Raw genomic sequence first — 19,662 nt, 5'->3', positions numbered from 1 at the left:
AATCCACGACCATCTGCCATGACAATTTAGGACTGCTACTGATTCATGGTTGGAGTGTATGTAATGGTGGTCTTGGGATTTGTGAGCTTGTGGAGGGGGAACTCATTTTTCATTTTTTCATAAAGCAAGCACAATTGATTCTCAACTTCAAATTGATGAACAAACATTTATTTCCAGAATTAAGCACGTTTCATGGTTAGCTAACAAAAATTCCGAGGTAATCAAGGACAAAAACCATTTTTTTCCTTCTTCTCATTTGTGCTGGTCTGATGGGAAAATGTTGGATGGATGGACGTACGAGAAAATGGGGGGTCATTTCTCGAGTCGATCGCCAACAAGCTTCAAGACCCATAGAACATGGGGGGGGGGATTGGCGGAGAGAGAAGTGAGCTTGTTAGTTGGAATGGCATCAATGGTTGGTATGGTGGTTGTTGCTTTTTGGTCGGAGAATCAGCTTTCGCATGACAGAGCAATTTTCACCCTTCATCGCATCATTGAGAGCTTTGGGAAAACGATCAGAGGACCCACCCAATCAAAGGGGAATGGCATGTATCTATCTAGTGATTCTTTTGGCCACACACCCAACCTGTATTCCAGTCATAACATTTATTTTATCACTTATTCACGGAGCAGAACGCAAACTCGGAAGTTCTCGCAGTCTATAACTGTGGCTGGAGTGGCGGTTTAATTTATGATAATGGTATCAAAGATCATGGTGTTATCTATCCTGGAGATTTATGAAGTGTACATTGAGAATGGAGATGCTGTGCAATAATTCATGGCCACCCTTTCATCTGTGTTGACGTTGGAGTCAAGCCATAAACCATTGAAACTTGCTTTTGTCTATTCATCTCATATTTGGATATTTTCAACATGCAAAAAGTGACCTAAAATAGACCTGATCGGCCAATAAAGCACGATTACTGTCCACAAGCCATTGTGAGGGAGATTAGTAGTTTTGATGTATTGCGATCTACGTGTCTATAAAAAGCCGCTATAATTCACCGTGTTTTCCCACCCTAACTTCCAAACCCTTTTGAGAAGAAATGTGAAGGAAATCGAGGAATAGTCTAATCTAGTCCTGTCGAATCCTATTCGAGTTTTCCCTCCTTTGTGTATTGAGATTCGGGTCCCTGTCCCTCTCCATTCTGAAGTGATTGATTCTTGTCTACATCTATTCAAGCAAGAGATGGATATTGATTGAAATTCCAGGTTTGACTATAAGCTGTTCTTCTCCTCTGTAGGATGGGGATGATGATCACTGCACTCCACAACTCGAGTGTTATCCTCGTGGGAGATTTTGCCTTTGGGCCATTCATGCAGAATCCATCCAGGATCCAATACTTGAGTACCCTTAATACTGCAATAATCACCTTGGAATGCATAAGTTTGACTCTCCCATTTGGGTGTTCGTGAAACACTCCATTCAAAAGTGAGAGGAGGTCTGTGGACGAACTCTCCGACAACTATCAATACAGAAGGTCCAAGGAGAAGCAGCTTTTCAGTCAACATATTGTACTCGTTCATCAATGACGTCTCTTTCTCTCTCTTCATGAGTTCACTATTGTGTTGGATCGTTGGAAACTATTTTAACAAAACAGGTCTCGAATTTCAGGAATATGTACATGTTGTATAAGAAGAACAACGAGCTACTACATTGCTACCAGAGATAAGGATCATATGTAGATTTTCAAACAGTCTTGTATAGGAAGAGGAGGAGGAGGCAACAACATTCATGGGAAGTGGGAATGTTTGACAGGCTATTGAGTGAGATTTGTTGGCCATTTTGGTTGGGCTTTCACTTCAGGAAGCCCCCCGCTAAGAATCCAGTCACTTTGCAACAAAAATGACAACATTACAACCGGGAAATTCGGGCAATTCGCGCTCGGATGTCTTCGTTCGTGAAGAATCGGGCTTATTATTCGTTCACAAATCAAAGCCATTATTTGAGCAAACGACCAACTCAACCGTTTGAATAGAAATTGGGGGACATTTATGGACCAAAGACGATTGTCTTCTATAAAGTATCAATGAAAACAAAAACAATCGAGACTTTCAACCTGTTTCAAGTTCTGCTTTACGTAATGTAGTACGTACATTTGTTTTTAAAGGTGGATGAACTCTGTTTATTCGCACTGAACTTTGGATGTATAATCCTCAGGACATTCCTGAGTCAACCACAAAGAATGACTCAAGAAAAGCTTGTTAGCACATACTCGGTGCTCACATGTGCAATTCAAGGGCTTTGACAAGTTCCTCTGTTGTGAAAAAAACACGACAGCCAAAATTCCCGTCAATTCAATTCTTGCAAAATTCGTTCTAACTTCAACTCTATCTAAAGGCTACTAATAGCTTCAATGTTATTGCTTTATTAACCTACAAGTTTTCTTTTTTACGGTCTTCCCTATATTGAGCTCACTCGAATATCGTCTCTGATCTCTTTTCCAATAAAACTACGCACATTTCACACCTGAATGCAATTTGTCACAATATCCCATGGCATTTTAATCCTAGCTTGAGAATCTCCTGATCTCGGGACTTTGTTGGGTCGTAAGCTGTCGGCTCCTCATAACATCATGCAGCATGAGAGGGACCAAAAGTCTCGCTAGAGAAAAGTCTCTCTCCTCTTTTTATTTGAACTTCAAACTGCTGGAAAGTAAGATCGACATCCAAGTACTCCTAATGGTCTTCAACTGACAAGGTGTCGTAGACCGACCGAAGCAGCTGCTACTGTATATCCCAATCGCCAATAATATCGCATAGTTTCTCCAGCTTCATTCATAGTCTTGCCCGGGAAAAAAGATTAATGATCAACGAACGACAAATCGTGTCTTGTCCTAACTTTTTACTCATTGCCAGATCCAGTCTCCTTCTCTTCCCCTTCCCATCCCTGGCAATCCCATCCAATGCTGGATGGGAGATCATGTTTTTCAGACATTGTGTTGACATCTCTATCCGGTTTGCGCCCGATTGTCATAAAAAGGGGTAACTTTTAGTGGATCTCTTTCATTCTTATTTTCTCAGTTAGATTGGCATATCTGGTTGCAATAGCGTCAAACAGAAGGAAGGGCGTAGAGATCCGTGAGATCGAGACAGAATGCAACCTCTCATGTTTGTTTCCCCATTTGCATTTCATAATTTGTTTCGTAGCCTAATGATGTTGCTCATCCGGTATTTGGCACTCGGACTGTCATCAAGCCCGATGGGAATTGGTGAGAAATTATCGTCTTTTGCCATAAATACCCTGGTGCGGTTGGAACCCGACGTAAATCCTCGCCCAGCATATCCAAAGGTGCTACAGTAGATAGCGCCGCTAGCACTGCTATGTAGCTAGCACCATGCCAAGTTGTTCTGGACCGACAGCCCAAATTTAGGTCTTCTGTCTTCGCTTTCGAACTTGCGAAAGACAAATGAACAAGTTGAAATGATCACAGTTTATTTTTGGCCACGAGACCAGACTCTGACAACGTCCGTCCGCTTAATGAACACGAGTGACAAGTCAAATTGAAAAAGGAAACTCTTTTAAAGCCTCAGGGATATTTCAGACATGTCCTCAAAGTTGGGGATTATAGTTACAGACCGAAATTTAAGGGTCTTGTACAAACTCTTGTCTTAAGTGCTTCAGTTCCGTATGAGTCCTCAAGCGTCGTTTTCTTAAAGATACTCCAGTCGAAAATCCTTAATAAATAATCTACTACTCTGAGGTCGCCTGACTAATTTTGAAAAGTCGTTTATGGACTAACCGCAAGAGTGGACTTGCAAATTTTGCAAATCAAATCAGATTGGGCCTAACATGGCTAATAGATTCACATTGATTCATATGCGTAAGTGTTTTCACTTACAAAATGATTTGATATCATTATGTATTATCAATTGTTACTTGACTACCTATTGATGTGTACATATATTTCCCTGTTATTTATATACCATTCCTTATATTTATATACTCCCCCCCTTTCCCACATTGATCAAAAAGTGGATTGAATGAACCAATTGAGGCAAATTCCAGTTCCGTGTCATTGCTCATTTCAAAGCCACCAAATTCAAGGTCTATTTTTCCTAAGTGGTTACTATGAATTGTGAGACTGTAGGTTTCGTTTCTTTTTTTGTCAATTGGCAATGATAGTTAAAAAAAAAATACAGTAAACTGTTTGTTGCATAAACTATGGTAAAAACTTTGAAATATCCTGTTGGAAGTACCCCATTAAGAATAAACGAAAAATTGTTGCTTTAATGTTATGCTTGTTGAGGTTGGTAGAAATTGTTTTGCAAAGAACATAAAAAATGTGAACAACATAAATAGTTTATTATCTATCGTACATTTGTCATACTTACCTTCGCTATGACCCAAAGGTGTCTTTGAAACATCTGCATTTCTAAACTTTGATTCGCATCACCGTCAAAGGAGATTCAGGTCAAGGAATGTAGAAGACACATGTGCCATTTTTATTGAAATTGCTGTCTCCTTCTATCGCACAAATATTTCGTACAATTTCAGGCTCTCCGCCGTCACTAATAGAACCTGCGTCCTCAGTGACAATTTGTACTGCAAAGCTTCACCCTAGAACCTTATTTGTCAATTCATACCTGTGTCCCAACTTCCGTTGACCAACGTTACACACTCATCTAATGAATGTAAAATAGGCCAAAGCACCCGGTTTATTGCCCATAATTAATACAATACAATACAGCTGAAACAAAAAAGAGCAAAGATTCTGATCTATTTTCAATGTGAATGTCTCTTTGGTTTCGATGTCGAAGTCATCCCCCTAAAAAAAAAACGAAGTGAACGGATGATGCTTCATTGACTTCGAGGAAAATCTCATAAATTACTTTTTTCCCAACTCTTCGGTTTTAAGTTCCTCTCTTCCGACTGGAACAACCGGGTGGATCCAAATGATTTTGAATACACAACAGCATCCTCATTCTTCAACCGCAGATCGACCAAAATTAACTCACACACATGACCCAAAATACCTGCTCTCGAACCACAAGAATTCGGCTTGGTTTGACACCCTGTGAACGAACGAGTTCGAAGAACGTGCTTGTTCCCTCGGAACCACGCTCGCCATATGTGGTAGTGAATGAAATGAAGGAATGCCTCCGTGTAGTATTGACATTAATGGCTGTTTAACCCGATGCTCGCTTGGATGCTCGCTTGAGTATTGAACAGGAATCGAACGCTGGGAGTACAGCTCTCAAACGCACACAGACATACACCACATCAGGCGCACATTTTACTCACGTACAGGCTGAACTGAATGGGTTTCAATGCCACATATCTTGTTCCCCTTTCCCTGTTCACCTCTAGCCTCTCTTAGCTTTACTGACAGTCCTGAGGATGTAAGTCATTTGTTTGATTTTGACACGGCTCCTTGCTGTCGATGGCCAATGGTGAATAGCCACGAGGATTTTTTTTTTCTGGACTCTGAGGTGAAATCAAAATGTGAAATATTTTTATGATCGGAGACCGTAGCTATGTTATTGGTAAGTTTTTGCTCAAATACGCTATTCTTTGTCAAACAAACAAAATGGAGAACATTTGTAAAAGAAAAAATGTATGTTTAAAACTAGCTCAGAAAAGTGTGTGGAATCACTTAAAATACATCAAAACATATCACTGCCAAAAACCTAGTCAATCAGTATTATTAGTACACTTATTTGTTTACTGACATGAGACTTCATTGGCATCTAGTTTGCAGATGCTTAGTTATTACAATTTGAAAGTTGCGTTTGGCGCCTAAAAAGATAAAAAATGCGATATTGGCTATCATTCATATTAAAGCACCAAAAGCAGCACTATCCTGTCATGATATTAAAATACTATAACGAAACAGGCAACACTTCAATTTTCAAGTTTGTCGCTTTTTGCTAGAATTAATTTCGAAGTACCAACCAAGTTATTCAACGTTATTAGAATTTTGTCAAATTTCTACATCAAGAATTTTTAAACTTGAAATTGACTTTTGGCAATGATATCTAAGGTCGTTAAACACAAATAAGAGAAAAGTAACCAAAAATTTAGTAATATATGCATGCCAAGGCTCTAAAATAGAATGTAAAGTCAAAACGGTACACAAAAGATTTTATCTTTATAGCCTTACGTTTCAGACGCATTTTCTAATTCAATGACGTTTGGCAAATTATTTGATACCAAGTACACTACCAAACATTGTTCTTTATGAGTTTCGGATCAGAATTATCCTTCTTCCTTTTTGCCCTTTACTCTTGATTCATTACGTGTATTGAACAACTAAAATGTACAAAATTCGTTAATATCCTGTCGATGAACATATTTTACCAAAGATTGAAAAAAATCACTTGGTCATGAAAAATATTATTTACTGAGATGAACAATTTCGGCATTAGCGCAACCGATGATGCCTCCTCGCCGATTAAAAATGTTGAAGGTAAACCCGCTACAAACCATTGACTAAAATTACAACATTGCTTCACTGAAATAGGAGCTATGATGATGTCAGCACAAGTTTAGGGAGGTGACTGGGTCACTGTGCAAAACAAAAGAGGCGCTAAAAACCAAGATACAAATCGTTATATTAGAGAAACACTTTTCTAAGATTTCAAAAGATCTATTGTAAAAATAGGAAACTTAAGTCCAAATACAGCTTTTTTCCAGCAAAAAGTATTTGTTAAGCAGGTTAATGTGTTAAACTGCAACAATTTATAAAGATGCAATCGTACATAAACCATTCCTGCCATGGATAAAAGAACTGAAATCCTAAATAAATCCCTTAAGAAAAAACTGTAAAGCCTCAAAAGTATGGGTGACCTCTCAAAAGTTGATGGTGACGTCTTCTTCCTTTTCTGCTTCAATGTCCAAATAAATAAGTGATTGAAAAAAGACATTGGACTTTTCACGTTGCCAATGTTTGAACTTAGATAGTTATACAACTAGTCTCCATGGGGTTTCATCCTCCTACTTCTACCACATAGAAGTATTTATTGTTGTTAGATGTTCAAGGTGTGTTTTAATTTTTCACCAAGCACGTTAAAATGAGAGTAATTATTTCATTCCAGGTGCGTTTTCACTTAGCAAGGATAGGTTGACCTTTTTCCTCTTAATAACACATGTTCATTTTTGGGATTAAAGACTTGTCAAAGATTTTTTTCTGCATTCAAACAATGGCTTCGCACGAGCTCTCTTCACAATCTCTAGGGATCATTTTGTGTCTACTAAGCTCAATCAATCACAGCATAACCATGTACTTAAACAAAGTTTATCATGTGAGCCCTATTTTGGCCTTAACTCCACAGTTTCTTCTTTGCGCCGTGGTGAGTTCCGCAATGATCATGATCAACTCGATCCCCTGGAAACCTGTTGATCTGGTTAAATGTGGCGAGCGTACCATGCCGGTGATTTATGCTTCTGCTGTCATAGTGTTTCTGGGACTGAACTTTTCCTATGCTGCTGTGACATTTCTACCCTTGGGAGATGTGGTTGTGATCATGTTCTCAATACCGATATTCAGCTTTGTCCTGGCCTTTGTCATTTTGAAACAGAAGGCCGAACCGATCCATCTTTGGTCTGGAGCAGTGATCATCTCAGGTACCGTATGGGTATTGAATTTTTGCGCTTTCAGACGAGGTATTTTCGAGCGAAGTAGAAACTTAACGCAAAGTCTTGTAATCATATTTGCTAATGAAAAGTTGTGGGGATACATTAATTCCAGCTTCCTATATCTAAGAAAATCCTATTCTTAAAGCCTAACTCTTGTTATTTCTGAACTTTGGCAATCATTTGGTTAAAGCTCGCTCTGAAAGTATTGGGAAAGCATTGCGGAACTTAGATATAGGGGCCCTTGATGTCGACCCATCAGGTTAAATTGATCTTTCCTGAATAATTAGCCCATATTTTCATGGTCACAAAATTCACTCATGGATGTCTAAGATTAGTTCAATCCCAATTTTGCTATTTGTGGCCTCCCACATCTTCGCCTAAATGTAAAACATCTTCTTTGATGCCCACCTTCGGCTCAAAAAATACTTTCTTCACAAGTTGAATATATCCTCCTGGGTCATTGTTTTTCTCAAAGGACGATGATCGGCTAAACTATTTGTATACCATCTTTGACAAACCCCATGGGAATAACCTGTTGTGGATCTTGGCCTTAAAGCTAAGTTTAGACCTGATAACTTCCTATCACAAGATATGCAGAAATTTCCTCAATCATAGCACATCCCTAATAGGTTGTGGCAAAAGGACCAAAAATGCTCCATTTTTCGTCTACGAAGAAAACAACATCCCAGGGCATCCCATTCTGGAGCCAAATATGGACTTCAATTCCATGGACTTTCCATGAAGAGTATCTGTCTATTAATGTTTGGCAAATGACATGAAGTATTTTCATACGTGTCTGTATTATGCCATGGTTCATGGTCAGCCTGTAGAGGTTCCTTTTCAAAAATAAAAAGCTTTTTATCAATTTTTGGCAGACTTGAAAAATCGAAATTCTTGCCAGATTTGTGGAAAATTTCCACAACGAGTTGTGGAATAGATCTTGTAACTTTTTGCATTGATTTAGATATTCTCATCAAAGTTCTGGGTGCATTTTCCTTGGATTCAGCGAGCAGGATAATTGATGGGCTATGACTTGGTTGGAAATAAAGGATCAGCTATCACCCTTATTTTACTTGTGTACAAAAATTCGGGACGCACACGGTATGCAATTTTGCAGAAAATGTTGCATTGACGACTGCGCAATTCGGAATTGTTAATACTGTCATCGTCCTTGATTTAACTCTTTGGAGTTTCTGTCTACACCCCACTGGAGTATCTTCACCCATGGAACCTATTTCTTTTTCGGTGCCAAATCACACACATGTCCTATTCTCAATGTGCACAACCACAATTGTTGGTATATCTTCTCAGAGAAATGATCAGAATTCTTGCAGACATCAAATCGTCGCTTTTAACCTAATTTCGTGTTCCAGGTGAAGTCATGGTCATATGGTCACGCTTTGAGAAACCTATTGGATATTCAACGGTGTCACTCTGGACAGGCGTGATCATTTCCGTCAATTGGGCCCTTATCTCTGCCCTAAAAGGAGTTTTGGTCAATGGTTTTCTAAAAGAAGTGTCACCATTCACTGCCTTGGTTTACACCAGTATTCCATCCAGTTTTTTAATGGTTAGCTTCTATCCGCTGCAAAGCCAAGGCCTGATAGAGCTCTGGTTGGAGTTGACGGAGAATTATGCTCCAATATTGTTCATGAGTACCAACACCTTTTTCAGGCTTCTCCTCATGTTCATGGCCAATCAGCGGGTGGATCCCAATACGATTTCGCTCATCAGATGCTCCGAAATTGTCTTGGACTTTCTGTTGCAGATATTTGTCATGAATGAACCCGCTAATAGCTATGAGATAGTAGGAGCTGGATTTGTCATGGGGGCCATTATTTTGCTCGCCGGATCCAAAGCTGGATATCTACCATGCTTGGGTGAGGAGAAGAAATAGGCAGCAGGCTTTATTGGAACGAACAACGGATTGGCCACTGACAGCTCTGATTAGGTCATGTCCTAATGCAATTTTGCATGCATTGTTTCAAGTTCCTTTTTTTGCCCTTCTAAAGTCGGGCGGGCGTAAGGACTTCATGGGGAATACAAAACAAATGAAAATAAAAGATTTATCAAGCTGACAGAATCGCATCAAGAGATCAAGTTGTTCGGAACATAGATGAGTGCAGTTCTTAATAAGCCACTGTATGGAAATGGTAGACGGATTAAAAAGTGCCATCAAGTAGGCTAAGAATATCTATGGCTCCATCAATCGGGAGCATGACACGGTTTCACATGGAATAAATGTTAGTTATTATCTTGGGTTAACTGGGAACAAGGGGACCTCACTGGGAAAATTAATGACTCCTCTTTTTGCTGAGTAACATCCATGATTGTGATTCCAGCTTGAACTGCCTAAAAAATTCTCCTAACTTTGAGTGACACACTAATATCCATGTCATTGTCTCGTGAATGAATGCCTGGACTATTAGCATGGGGGTTCAGTCTGGGTTGTGACTTTGCAGTTTAACCCATTCTTCCTGGATTAAAAGCCAGCTCAAAAATGTTCCCCCAAAATCATTCCCTTCGTTTTCGGGGTGGGGTTCGGATCCCACCTGAAAAGAGCATTCATAGGGACTGGGGGTTCATTATTTATTCGGTTCATTTTTCTTGGTTTGAATATGCAAGCAACATGTTAATTAGAGTTTGACGATCTCCGCTTCAGCAAAAAAACAGAGATGTGTAAAAACTCCCCTTCTAAACAAGGACAACTACATACATTTTGTTTGCTTTATAAAGTTCAAGGCTCTGTCTCTGATCCTCGTTTTTGTCTTTAAAGATAAGCTCTCTGGATTTGTAGTTTGGTATTCCTATTCCAAAGCCTCCATGGTCGATATGGAAATACTGCCCGCCGAGTATCAAGTAATAATTTATCCAGTTTTTTTGCCCTTGGATTTCCAATCTCACGGCTGCTCACTTGATTACAATTTTTTTGCTGTTGACAAAACCCATAAAGTTCATGCAGAGATAATAAATCAACGTGATCACAAGTTTTCCTTTATCATGCTTGTCCATATGGATGGTAATATTGGAACTCCTTAGGGAGCTTCATGAGTCTCCATTGCTTCCAATTCATTAAATCACAAAATCAGTTTTGAATTCCGGCTTAGATGAAACAGCAAAAGAAACGCACGGGGCATCAGCATTAAAATGAAAGTGAAGCCATGAGAAATGGATTTTCAGTGTCTGTTGAAATGCTTGCAAACTCTCGCCGTCGCACCTCATTAATCTTGAAATACGACCAACAACGTCCAATTCGTCAAATATTACAAACAGCAACCCTGAACGCAGAAAACATAAGAACATAAGAAGGAAAATTAAAAAGATCCAATTTTCATCCAATCCTTGCATCGTCAATGGGAATGGGAATATTCTTCACTTGTATTGCATTATTAAACTCTTGACTGGAGTCTGATGGTGGTAGATAATAAGGGTATGGAATTCCCCAACAATGGGTCAGAGGCCGTTTTTAATCCCCAACTGACTGAAGGGTGAAAAGAGCCCTATTGACACATCTTCACACAACCTACATTGGGAAACCAAATACTGAATATTCACCCTTCCTAAAGCACTGGTTGCATCTCGAACTAGTTTAATGAACCAAAATCTCTGAAAACTACCCATCTACTTGTATGTTTTATAATTCAGTATTGCTTTTGGATGTGCTTCCCACCTTTGGGAACATATGTCGAAGCAAATTGTCAGCTTTGAACCACATGGGACTCCGTTAACATGAGTTAAGCATTAGTAAACAAGCAAAATCTTATGTTTAAAAAATACCAGATTAGTGAAAGTGTGATGTAGATTTGTAATTTAATGTGTTGCAGTCTCTGCGGTGGAAGGGGGGGAGAGGATGAATGAAAGGGAAAAGTGATCGAGGCTTTAATCCCTTTTTATTCATGCATGACTGGCTGAATAGAAAGCAGAAAAGCCAGGTTAAACCAGGTACACGATGGTTTGAATGCTAAAGAGCCCATTTGAAATGAAAGCCTTTGTTGCGTAGGATTAGGAAAAATTGATGTTGGTTAATAACTTCGACATGAACTGATTCAACTGAAATGGTGATGAGCAAACGATTGCTCCGATTATTCACGAAGCAACAATTTCCCGACTTAGTTATTCCAGCTTACGAACCAAACCTGCTTAGACAGTGTCCCTTTTCATTTGGTTTTTTCACTTTCCATCCTTCACGCTCTTTTGTATCCTCAATTTCGGCTTACCATTTAATAAAGTCTAGTTTTTGTCAGGGATAGTCCAAGAAGCCCTCGTTCAGTTTAAATTACTTACAATATATGAGATATTTCTTTTCAAACCGTTTGGAATAAAAAAAAACAAAGAAACGAAAAGACACAATTTTAGGCTAAGTTAAATACATGCTTCCTATCACCTCTACCAACTCCTCTCATTTTCAACCGAATCCTCAACGCGGGAAACGAGTGTTATTTAGTGATTGAGGGTTTGTGATTATGGTTTTGGTTTGTTCCGCGGAAGTTCACTGGTCCATTTTGTCTAAAATGCCCAAGTTTGAGGCTGACGATATGTGACGGTAACTCTTTGGAACGGAGCAATCCCCACCTTTGAAAATTGAGGTGATGTAGTAACCAATTTTAAACGGCCTAGAAAATTTCCCAGATTGACTGACTCTTTCATATGAGTATTCGCTGCAGGCGCCAAATTCGATGCACACTCCGTGAGAAAGGCTGCCGTTATACAATACCGATTTCATGAGATCCAGTTGAGCTGGATCTGTTTTTTTCTTTAATTTTTTGATTAAAGAATAGTGTCTTTCGTTACATTCGAACTTTATGGGATCGCAAATAACAAAAGAAACAAGTTTGTTTTGGGTGAAATATTCATTTGAAGTTCAAATATGTATATAACGTAGTTAAAAACACACTTTTAAGACTTTGCAAGAACATGTTTTCCTTCTTTCAGTTTGGTTGTTGGACAAATTGACAGATGGAGTCTAGGGTCAGATGAGTGACCCTCAACTGGACAACGAAGCTGATCCTCACATGGTCAATGGAGGTTGCATCTTAACTGATGTGGATCAACTGATTTTTTTCCCACAAGGAAACTTGGAAAAGCGGTAATTTTTGCCTTACCTTGGGCCCATTTTCACACCCCATCCACTTTTTTGAAAGGGTTTGCTAATGATTCTTTTCAGCTATTATGGCCTGATCTTCATCTATTTGCCTCTTATGATACATAACTCAATGATCAAGAAAGTGACGAAAGTTGATCCCATACTGTTTGCATGACGCCCCAAGTGGAGCAAAAGCACCTGTCCCTTGAGCCATTTCTAATAATGACTCCACGGACTCCTGCCTTGCATCTCTTGTTTCAAGGGAGTTATTATTGCATCGTTTATTTTCACTTGTCAAGCTTTTCCAATCTTGTTGCGACAAACCGCCAATCCAGGGTTGTGTTAGAGTACACGTCAATGGAATCTCTAACACATGAGATACTTAAGATGTTCGTGAGTTTAAAGTGGAGGTTGTGTCCCTCCGAAGTGTTTGTTTGGCAAGGGCTTTTTATTTTGTGCTTTCTCTGAACGATACTTTGATTTTGCCATCACTTTTGACCTCTGTTAATTTTTGACGTGGGAATTGAATCCCAAGTGACATTAACTGAATGATTCCCTAATTCCTATGCATCTCTGACATAATGTGGTATCTGACATACCAACAGTTTGGTGTTGATGGATCTGCCAACACTCTAAATATAGGGTTGATTGGTACTTTTGTCCAAAAATTGTTCAAGTCTAACGTAAAACCAACTAACAGATCAGCTTCTTTCACTTTCAAAAGAAATAATCTGGATGATAATGCAAGAACAAATATATTTGGAATCAAAAATCAAACTGCATTTATGGCGAAGCATATGTAAGAACTTGGTTGATGGCAGTAAGCAAGGGGTAAGGTCCTTGTCCACATTGGTTGGAAAAATCATCAGAGGGGAGATCCCAAATCATGGCGCCTCCCAGGTCCTGATCCAAAACATATTGAGCCTTGGCCTTGGTTGACTTGGCAGTATCGAAGCCCACCCATTGGTCTCCTTTATAAGCGTAAGGTCCAGCTGGATCGTCGATCAGAGTCCAAGCATTGTTCTTGATCTTCAGGCAAATTTCCATGAAAGACAATGTACCAACTTGATTGGTGATAGGTCCGACCACACCCCCACCGCTTGAAGGCATGGGAGGGGCTCCATTGGTGCCCGAGACCGTGAAACTTTTCCCGTAGGTTGGAATACCCAGGACTAACTTGTTAGCAGGAGCGCCCATCCTTCTCAGAACATTGACCGTGTTTTCGACATCATTTCGAACCGTGTCCCACGACCTTTGGCTCATGGGAGCATGATGGTCGGCTTGGGTCTCCCAACTGCCATGATAATCATACGTCATGATGTGAATAGCATCCAAGCTTTGGGACAAACTGGGAATGTCCAACCCTGCCCGAATTTTACTCTCACCCGCCGAAATGGCCGCCGTCAACTCATAGCCATGGGGAGCCAAGGCTGCCCTCAGTTCTCGGGCCCAGGCCGCAAACCCAACCTTGTCACCAGCATCAGGAAATTCATAGTCAAGATCCAAGCCATCAAACCCGTACTTTTGGAGGAATAGCACTGCCGAGTTGACAAACTTTTGTCGATAGCTCTGGCTTCTCAACATGGTCTGGTAGCGGCCTTTATTGTCCTGTGAATCGTTCCAGCCACCCAAGGCAATCATGAACTTGGTATTGGGGTAGAGACCTCTCATACCGGCAAAGAGTCTGTAGTTGTCAAGTCCCCAATTAGAGGCCAGGTCCAAGTAACTGTCGTGAGCCACAATCTCGTAGTCAGGGCTCAAAACAGCGAAAGAGTAGATGACATGGGTGCACAAGCTGAAGTCAATGTCCCGGACCTGATATTTCCCAATGCCCTGTCGCCAATACGCCCAATTGGGGTAGTAACATACCACCTTTTTCCCGAGGGTAGAACCGCCGGTCGGCATGGTTGTCGACCTTGTTTGGACAGTTGTTGATTGGGATGGGTTGGTGCTGGTTGTCGAAGGGGAAGAAACTGTGGTCGACGGAGGAGTGAAGGTGGATTGGGTTGGTCTTGGATTTTCAGTGGTGGAAGATTCGCAGTTCACGTTATGGGGCCAATCGCAACCATTGATATTCGGGTTGAATACCAGGTTGGAAGGACAAGTATATTTGTGAGCAGTGTGACCTTCGCAGAAGTAGAATGAGGCGCAGTCTGTCGGATCACGATATAGTATACCTTGATTCACTTGCGTGCAATCGAATGCTTGAGCTGGAACGAAAAATTGAAGAACCATTAGATACCAAATAAGATTTCGTTTGATCCTGGGTTGAGCTCACCCTGAACGGCTAGAAAGGCCAGACTTAACGTAATGCCCAAGGACACCTTCATATTCATACTCGTCTCGAGGCAAGTTTAGATTTCAATGATGTTCTGAGTCTTAACATGGGCCTTTATATGGTAGTAAAAGAAAATATCTCACCTTTGCTATGATTAATCAATGGTGAGAACACTGGGCCTTTTGAAGGTTCTTAGAATTGGCTTGGCTCCATTATCTTATCTGGAAGTTCAACTGACATATTGAGCACAAAACACGAAGTTTCCAACTCAATTGGCGCACACTCGAAAAGAAACAAAGCGCAAGCAAGTGCTGTTCATTTTGTTTCAAGTAAAGATGCGCCAGCCATCAATCTTTGTAATGAGGTTCTTGAACTCGAGACTCGAGTAGATTTTTACTCCCTAGTTTTGAATTTTGCTACAGCTAGAGGTTAATCGCAATTTAATGATTGGTAAATGAATGATTTGACTCGATATTTAAAGCTTCAATTTCTGAGCTTTGTGCAGTTAGTTATCAGATTATGACATTAAATTATGCACAAAAGGTGTGTTTTATATTGTTGGTCAAGACACAAAAAGAAGGTACTTGACCTCACGGGTTAATGACCAATGTCAATTAAAACTTAAAAAACACTGCGTTCGAAAGAACTTAAAGGTACACATACGTAACTTCATCTTTTGTCGTAAAACCTTCAGAAGACGTTTTTATCTGATTTTTTTTTTGTTACTGAAAATAAACAATTCATTGTGACAATATGAGTCAAGTTTCGGCTGCTGCAATGTGTTTGGGTTGATGCCCGTGGGATCCGATTGTCTAACCTAGTTGAAAATCAGTCCATCAAGTGCGAAAAATTACAGACTGGTGCGACTAAATATTCCAGTTGGTATTATTTAAATCGATTCAGAATGATCGCAACTATGTTCTGATTCATTATATCATTCTCTCGTTCTTTTCATAATTCATCTTTATTGCAATCAAAGGCCTTCGACACAACAATATCAAGAATGTTCACCCTCAATGCGTTCGACTCCTACTGCCGTGGAGACTCAATGTCCTTACCATTACGATAGGTTTTAAAAGGGTAAAATACCAGGGAAAAAATATGCTTGACGTTCCCGTTTTGAATCAGGAGAAAACCGGCCTTATCAGCAATTGAATTGAACTTTGAAAACACAGAGTGAAGACGGACGTTTTAAAACGAGGCAGTCATTTCCCAAATAAGCTCGCCCGTTTGTATAGCACAAGAAGTTAAGGTTTTAGTTGGTGCAGGACCGATACAATGCCCCACGAACTTAACCTACTGATCCCATTTAGTTGGCAGGAAATGAATAGTGGTCAACAAGTTTTCAGGGATTATATTTTGATCAACACACGTAACATGGAAGGAACATTTTGTTCGTATGTACACCAATCCCCGGACTTCTAGAAATATGGATTGCGAACGAGCTTGCCGGCAAATCGGCCTGCTCTTGGACATAGCAACTCTGAGCCACTTTTCGAATTAAAGTAAAAAAATAAGAAACGCAGATCTCTTCAAATATTCAAATAACGGTAGGTCAATTTTATATCATTTACATGCAAAGTCGATCGTTTCAAAGTTATGTGGTCAAAAGCTTATGAAGCTGACCAAGGGCAGGCTGAAAATTCAAATTTTATGTAGTGTTTACTACATAACTTTGAGCATGTTTCCTGAGTTCCCTAAGCATAGGTTTGGGCTCAAACTTGGCTGAGTTCATCTATTCAACAAGACCTTGTGGTCCTATGAATTGCTTATTTGGAATACTATGAGCGGTTTAGGAGATAGGATATTTTTACTTCCGTTTGCAGTCCATATCTCTAGAAGCCCGTGGGTGAGCTAAGGAGTAGATGTCCCTACAAAGCCCAAAGCTGCATGGCGCAGAACTGCACTTACGGGTAGACGGGTAGAACAAAACACCTTAGGAAGGTACCTAGCCATGCCTGGCTCACCTTTTGTGTTTTGCTCACCTTGTGTTGGAGCCTACTTTCCAAGACCACTTAAACCTGAAATTGATGGCAAGCTTCACATGGGCACTAATAACTTCAAGCAATTTGCTAACAGTTTCTTCAGGTTGCCGAAATTTCGGGGAACACCCTTCGATTTGGGAAGTTTTAGGAACACAATTTGCAAATTAGCTACCCTTTTGCGCTCGTTTTAGCCTGCTCAATGCCCGGGGTTTTTAAATTGGCCATCTAGCTTCTTGTAACTCGATATAAAGCTGATGTTCAAACAATACCCGAGTCTGGGGTTTTCCCGAGCTGATCATGGGTCATCCTGGGTTTCTAGGTGCTCTCCCCCCACGCGCTCGACCTCTGACGGCCAAATAATCCCTGACTAGTTCCATTAAGGATTATACTTTTTTTAGGCTAAGATTGACTACGGCATTATATATTTTGGCCAGTGTTCTGCAATCAAGAGTTTAACCATTCTTCACAAATTCGACGGATCATTGATGGGAAGTTAAAACTGGTTATATATTTCAAAAACAAAAAAACTAGTCACACATTGACATGTTTTGTTTTGTTTGTTACGAAGTCAGATGGCAGCTCTCTCACTCGGCTTGCCATCTGAAAGATGAGTGTCCAAATTGAGGGATATCCCGCTTCGGCGTCACAACCAACAATAATTATTACCTCACCCTCGGAACGACTGCAGGTTCGCCCATTTAAGAAATACTCCAAAGAAGCTTGGACTTGGCTAGTCTGGGATCGAAAAAGGATTCGGATGCTCTACCAACATGGCACCCCGATAGCCTTGTCACACAAATACATGTCAAATTTATTTTAATTGTACGCAGGAATATATGTCATCCATCATCAGCTGGGCTGTAACAGACATACGCACCCTGTTTTCAGTTTTCGTTCTTTTTGCATTATGCTATGTTTTTGTATTTTTCGCCAATTTTGCTCAGAGAGGTAAAAACAAATTTTTTCCCCCCATTTTCAGTAATTTTCCATGTGAGGGTTGATTCCTTTTCTTCCCATATTTTACGCGCCATAAAATACAATTTGATGGTAAAAATCGTTCAATGATCCTGGGAAGGTCCTTGTTGAGAAAATAGAATTTGAAACGCAACTTTCTGTTTTCATGTATGTTCGCACTAAAAGAACGAAAGTTTGAAGCTTACACAATGTCTTCAAATTATTTTGAATTCATAAAAACTCACAAATCATAATTACCTTAGATAAGTTTGGAGAAAAATCTGAGACTGACTAATTTCGGCAACCATGTTTTTATCCAAATTTTGCCTGGCCTTAGTTATCACTCTCGAGCGTCAATTTGTTCTTTGATTGTTAAAAGAAATGACCCAAGTATTGTTAGAAACTCAACAATCGGTCATTTAATTTATATAATTGTCATAGAGCACGGTAGCAAGTTACTTCTAGTGGGTTTTTCAAATTGATAGGAAAGGAGACTTTTTTACTCTTCACTAAATTTTTATCCAATAGATGGAGTTTGAACAGAATTTCACGTTGTGTTGAGGTTCATAGACCACTGATATTAGTCTATGGTTGGTGTTAGTTAGTTGTAATAGTTATCGGAGTACGCAGTCAAGGCAACCCCGACATCTCTGGATATCAGCCTCAACTGAGACTGACTCCTTCTGTTTCTGTTGAGTGTTTCCACCATCTTGATGAAAACTACTCTTTGAGCCCCATTATAACCCCATAAACGTTCTGATCTTGCAAGCCTCAAATAACTGGTTTGTGCGTCGCTCAGCAAATTTCGTCAGTTCACCTTTTGGTAACACTGTGTTGGATCGGTCGAAAAATATATTTTTTGACCCACCCAAAAGTTAGCCCAAATGTTAGAACGACAAAGCGCTCGGACAACTGACTCAAACCGGCTTAATGTAAAATTCCAGAAGAGAGGATTTGCATGGCAAGGGGTTGCATATGGGTTTTCTATTCAGAATTCTGATATACTGTCAATGATTGAGCTGTACACAAGATATGTCAGCATTACCTCGATTGCGTGTTGCTTATTACTCGAAAAAGCTTGCTGCCTGAAAAAAGAGATGATTAAATCTTTTGAATATTCTACTAGATTCCTGTTTGCATCGCTAGGCAAGTTGCAACTTAGTCTTGTCAAAGGTGTTTGTCCTCCATACTCTTAACAATATTTGAAGAAAGCTGTAAATGCAATGTTAAGTCCTATGTTTTTTGACAAATATTGGGAGGCAATGAGTTTCGAGTATTCAGATGAAACAATCATAATACTAGTAGCAAATGGATTGAGTTTTTAGTCCCAATTTGGCGTCAGGTACATTACAAAATATTACGGTTTACGAACTGTAGTCTTCCGTAGAAGTCATTTTGCCCTCGAGTAGGCAATAAAATTTGATTTATTGGTTTCATTTGCGCCAACCTTACGTGCAAGGAGATGAGAATTTAGCTGGAGTTCACCCAAAATTTGGTCATAAAGGAAACTCCACGATGAGCTGGCTAACATGACTTTCTTAGACGTACTAAAAACCTTTTCTCAGAAATAAACGTGACTAATTGAAGTTGTATGAACGGGATGGAATCAAATACCATAACCTGTCGGTGATAGGGATGGTTTGATTACTTACTTGGAATTTCGATGATGGCTATTCTACTTAAGTTGAGCTAAATGAGCATTCAATACTTTCACGAGCAAATTTTACTATGATACTCTTAATGCACCGTCACTGATTTCAAATTCTTAGAAAAACTCATTGTG

General features: G+C 39.8%; 2 protein-coding genes across 2 annotated transcripts; one reads left to right on the top strand and one right to left on the bottom strand.

Annotated features, from left to right (window-relative positions):
* The first annotated feature begins 7,183 nt into the window (after positions 1 to 7,183).
* On the top strand, positions 7,184 to 9,620 carry LOC131878042 (S-adenosylmethionine uptake transporter-like). The gene is made up of 2 exons (XM_059223943.1): positions 7,184 to 7,567; positions 8,953 to 9,620. Exons 1-2 carry the CDS (start codon positions 7,222 to 7,224, stop codon positions 9,474 to 9,476), a joined length of 870 nt encoding a protein of 289 aa, XP_059079926.1. The 5' UTR covers positions 7,184 to 7,221; the 3' UTR covers positions 9,477 to 9,620.
* Positions 9,621 to 13,398: 3,778 nt separating this feature from the next.
* On the bottom strand, positions 13,399 to 15,077 carry LOC131878125 (probable chitinase 10). Its single transcript, XM_059224025.1, has 2 exons — positions 14,941 to 15,077; positions 13,399 to 14,872 (listed from the first exon to the last, which is right to left on the bottom strand). The coding sequence occupies exons 1-2, from the start codon at positions 14,996 to 14,998 to the stop codon at positions 13,446 to 13,448; spliced, it is 1,485 nt and encodes a 494-aa protein (XP_059080008.1). The 5' UTR covers positions 14,999 to 15,077; the 3' UTR covers positions 13,399 to 13,445.
* Positions 15,078 to 19,662: the final 4,585 nt, after the last annotated feature.

Source organism: Tigriopus californicus, chromosome 3 (genome assembly GCF_007210705.1).
Source record: "Tigriopus californicus strain San Diego chromosome 3, Tcal_SD_v2.1, whole genome shotgun sequence".
In the NCBI taxonomy this organism is placed as follows: Eukaryota; Metazoa; Arthropoda; class Copepoda; order Harpacticoida; family Harpacticidae; genus Tigriopus; species Tigriopus californicus.
This window is presented reverse-complemented; position numbering and strand designations above follow the sequence as displayed.

What these genes read in the sequence shown, in the direction of transcription:
- LOC131878125 (XM_059224025.1), bottom strand. Translation starts at nt 14,998, where the DNA reads ATGAATATGAAGGTGTCCTTGGGCATTACGTTAAGTCTGGCCTTTCTA. An exon ending in GGCCTTTCTAGCCGTTCAGG is followed by an intron (nt 14,873 to 14,940) that starts GTGAGCTCAACC and finishes TTTTCGTTCCAG; the next exon opens with CTCAAGCATTCGATTGCACG.
- LOC131878042 (XM_059223943.1), top strand. Translation starts at nt 7,222, where the DNA reads ATGTACTTAAACAAAGTTTATCATGTGAGCCCTATTTTGGCCTTAACT. An exon ending in TGGAGCAGTGATCATCTCAG is followed by an intron (nt 7,568 to 8,952) that starts GTACCGTATGGG and finishes TTCGTGTTCCAG; the next exon opens with GTGAAGTCATGGTCATATGG.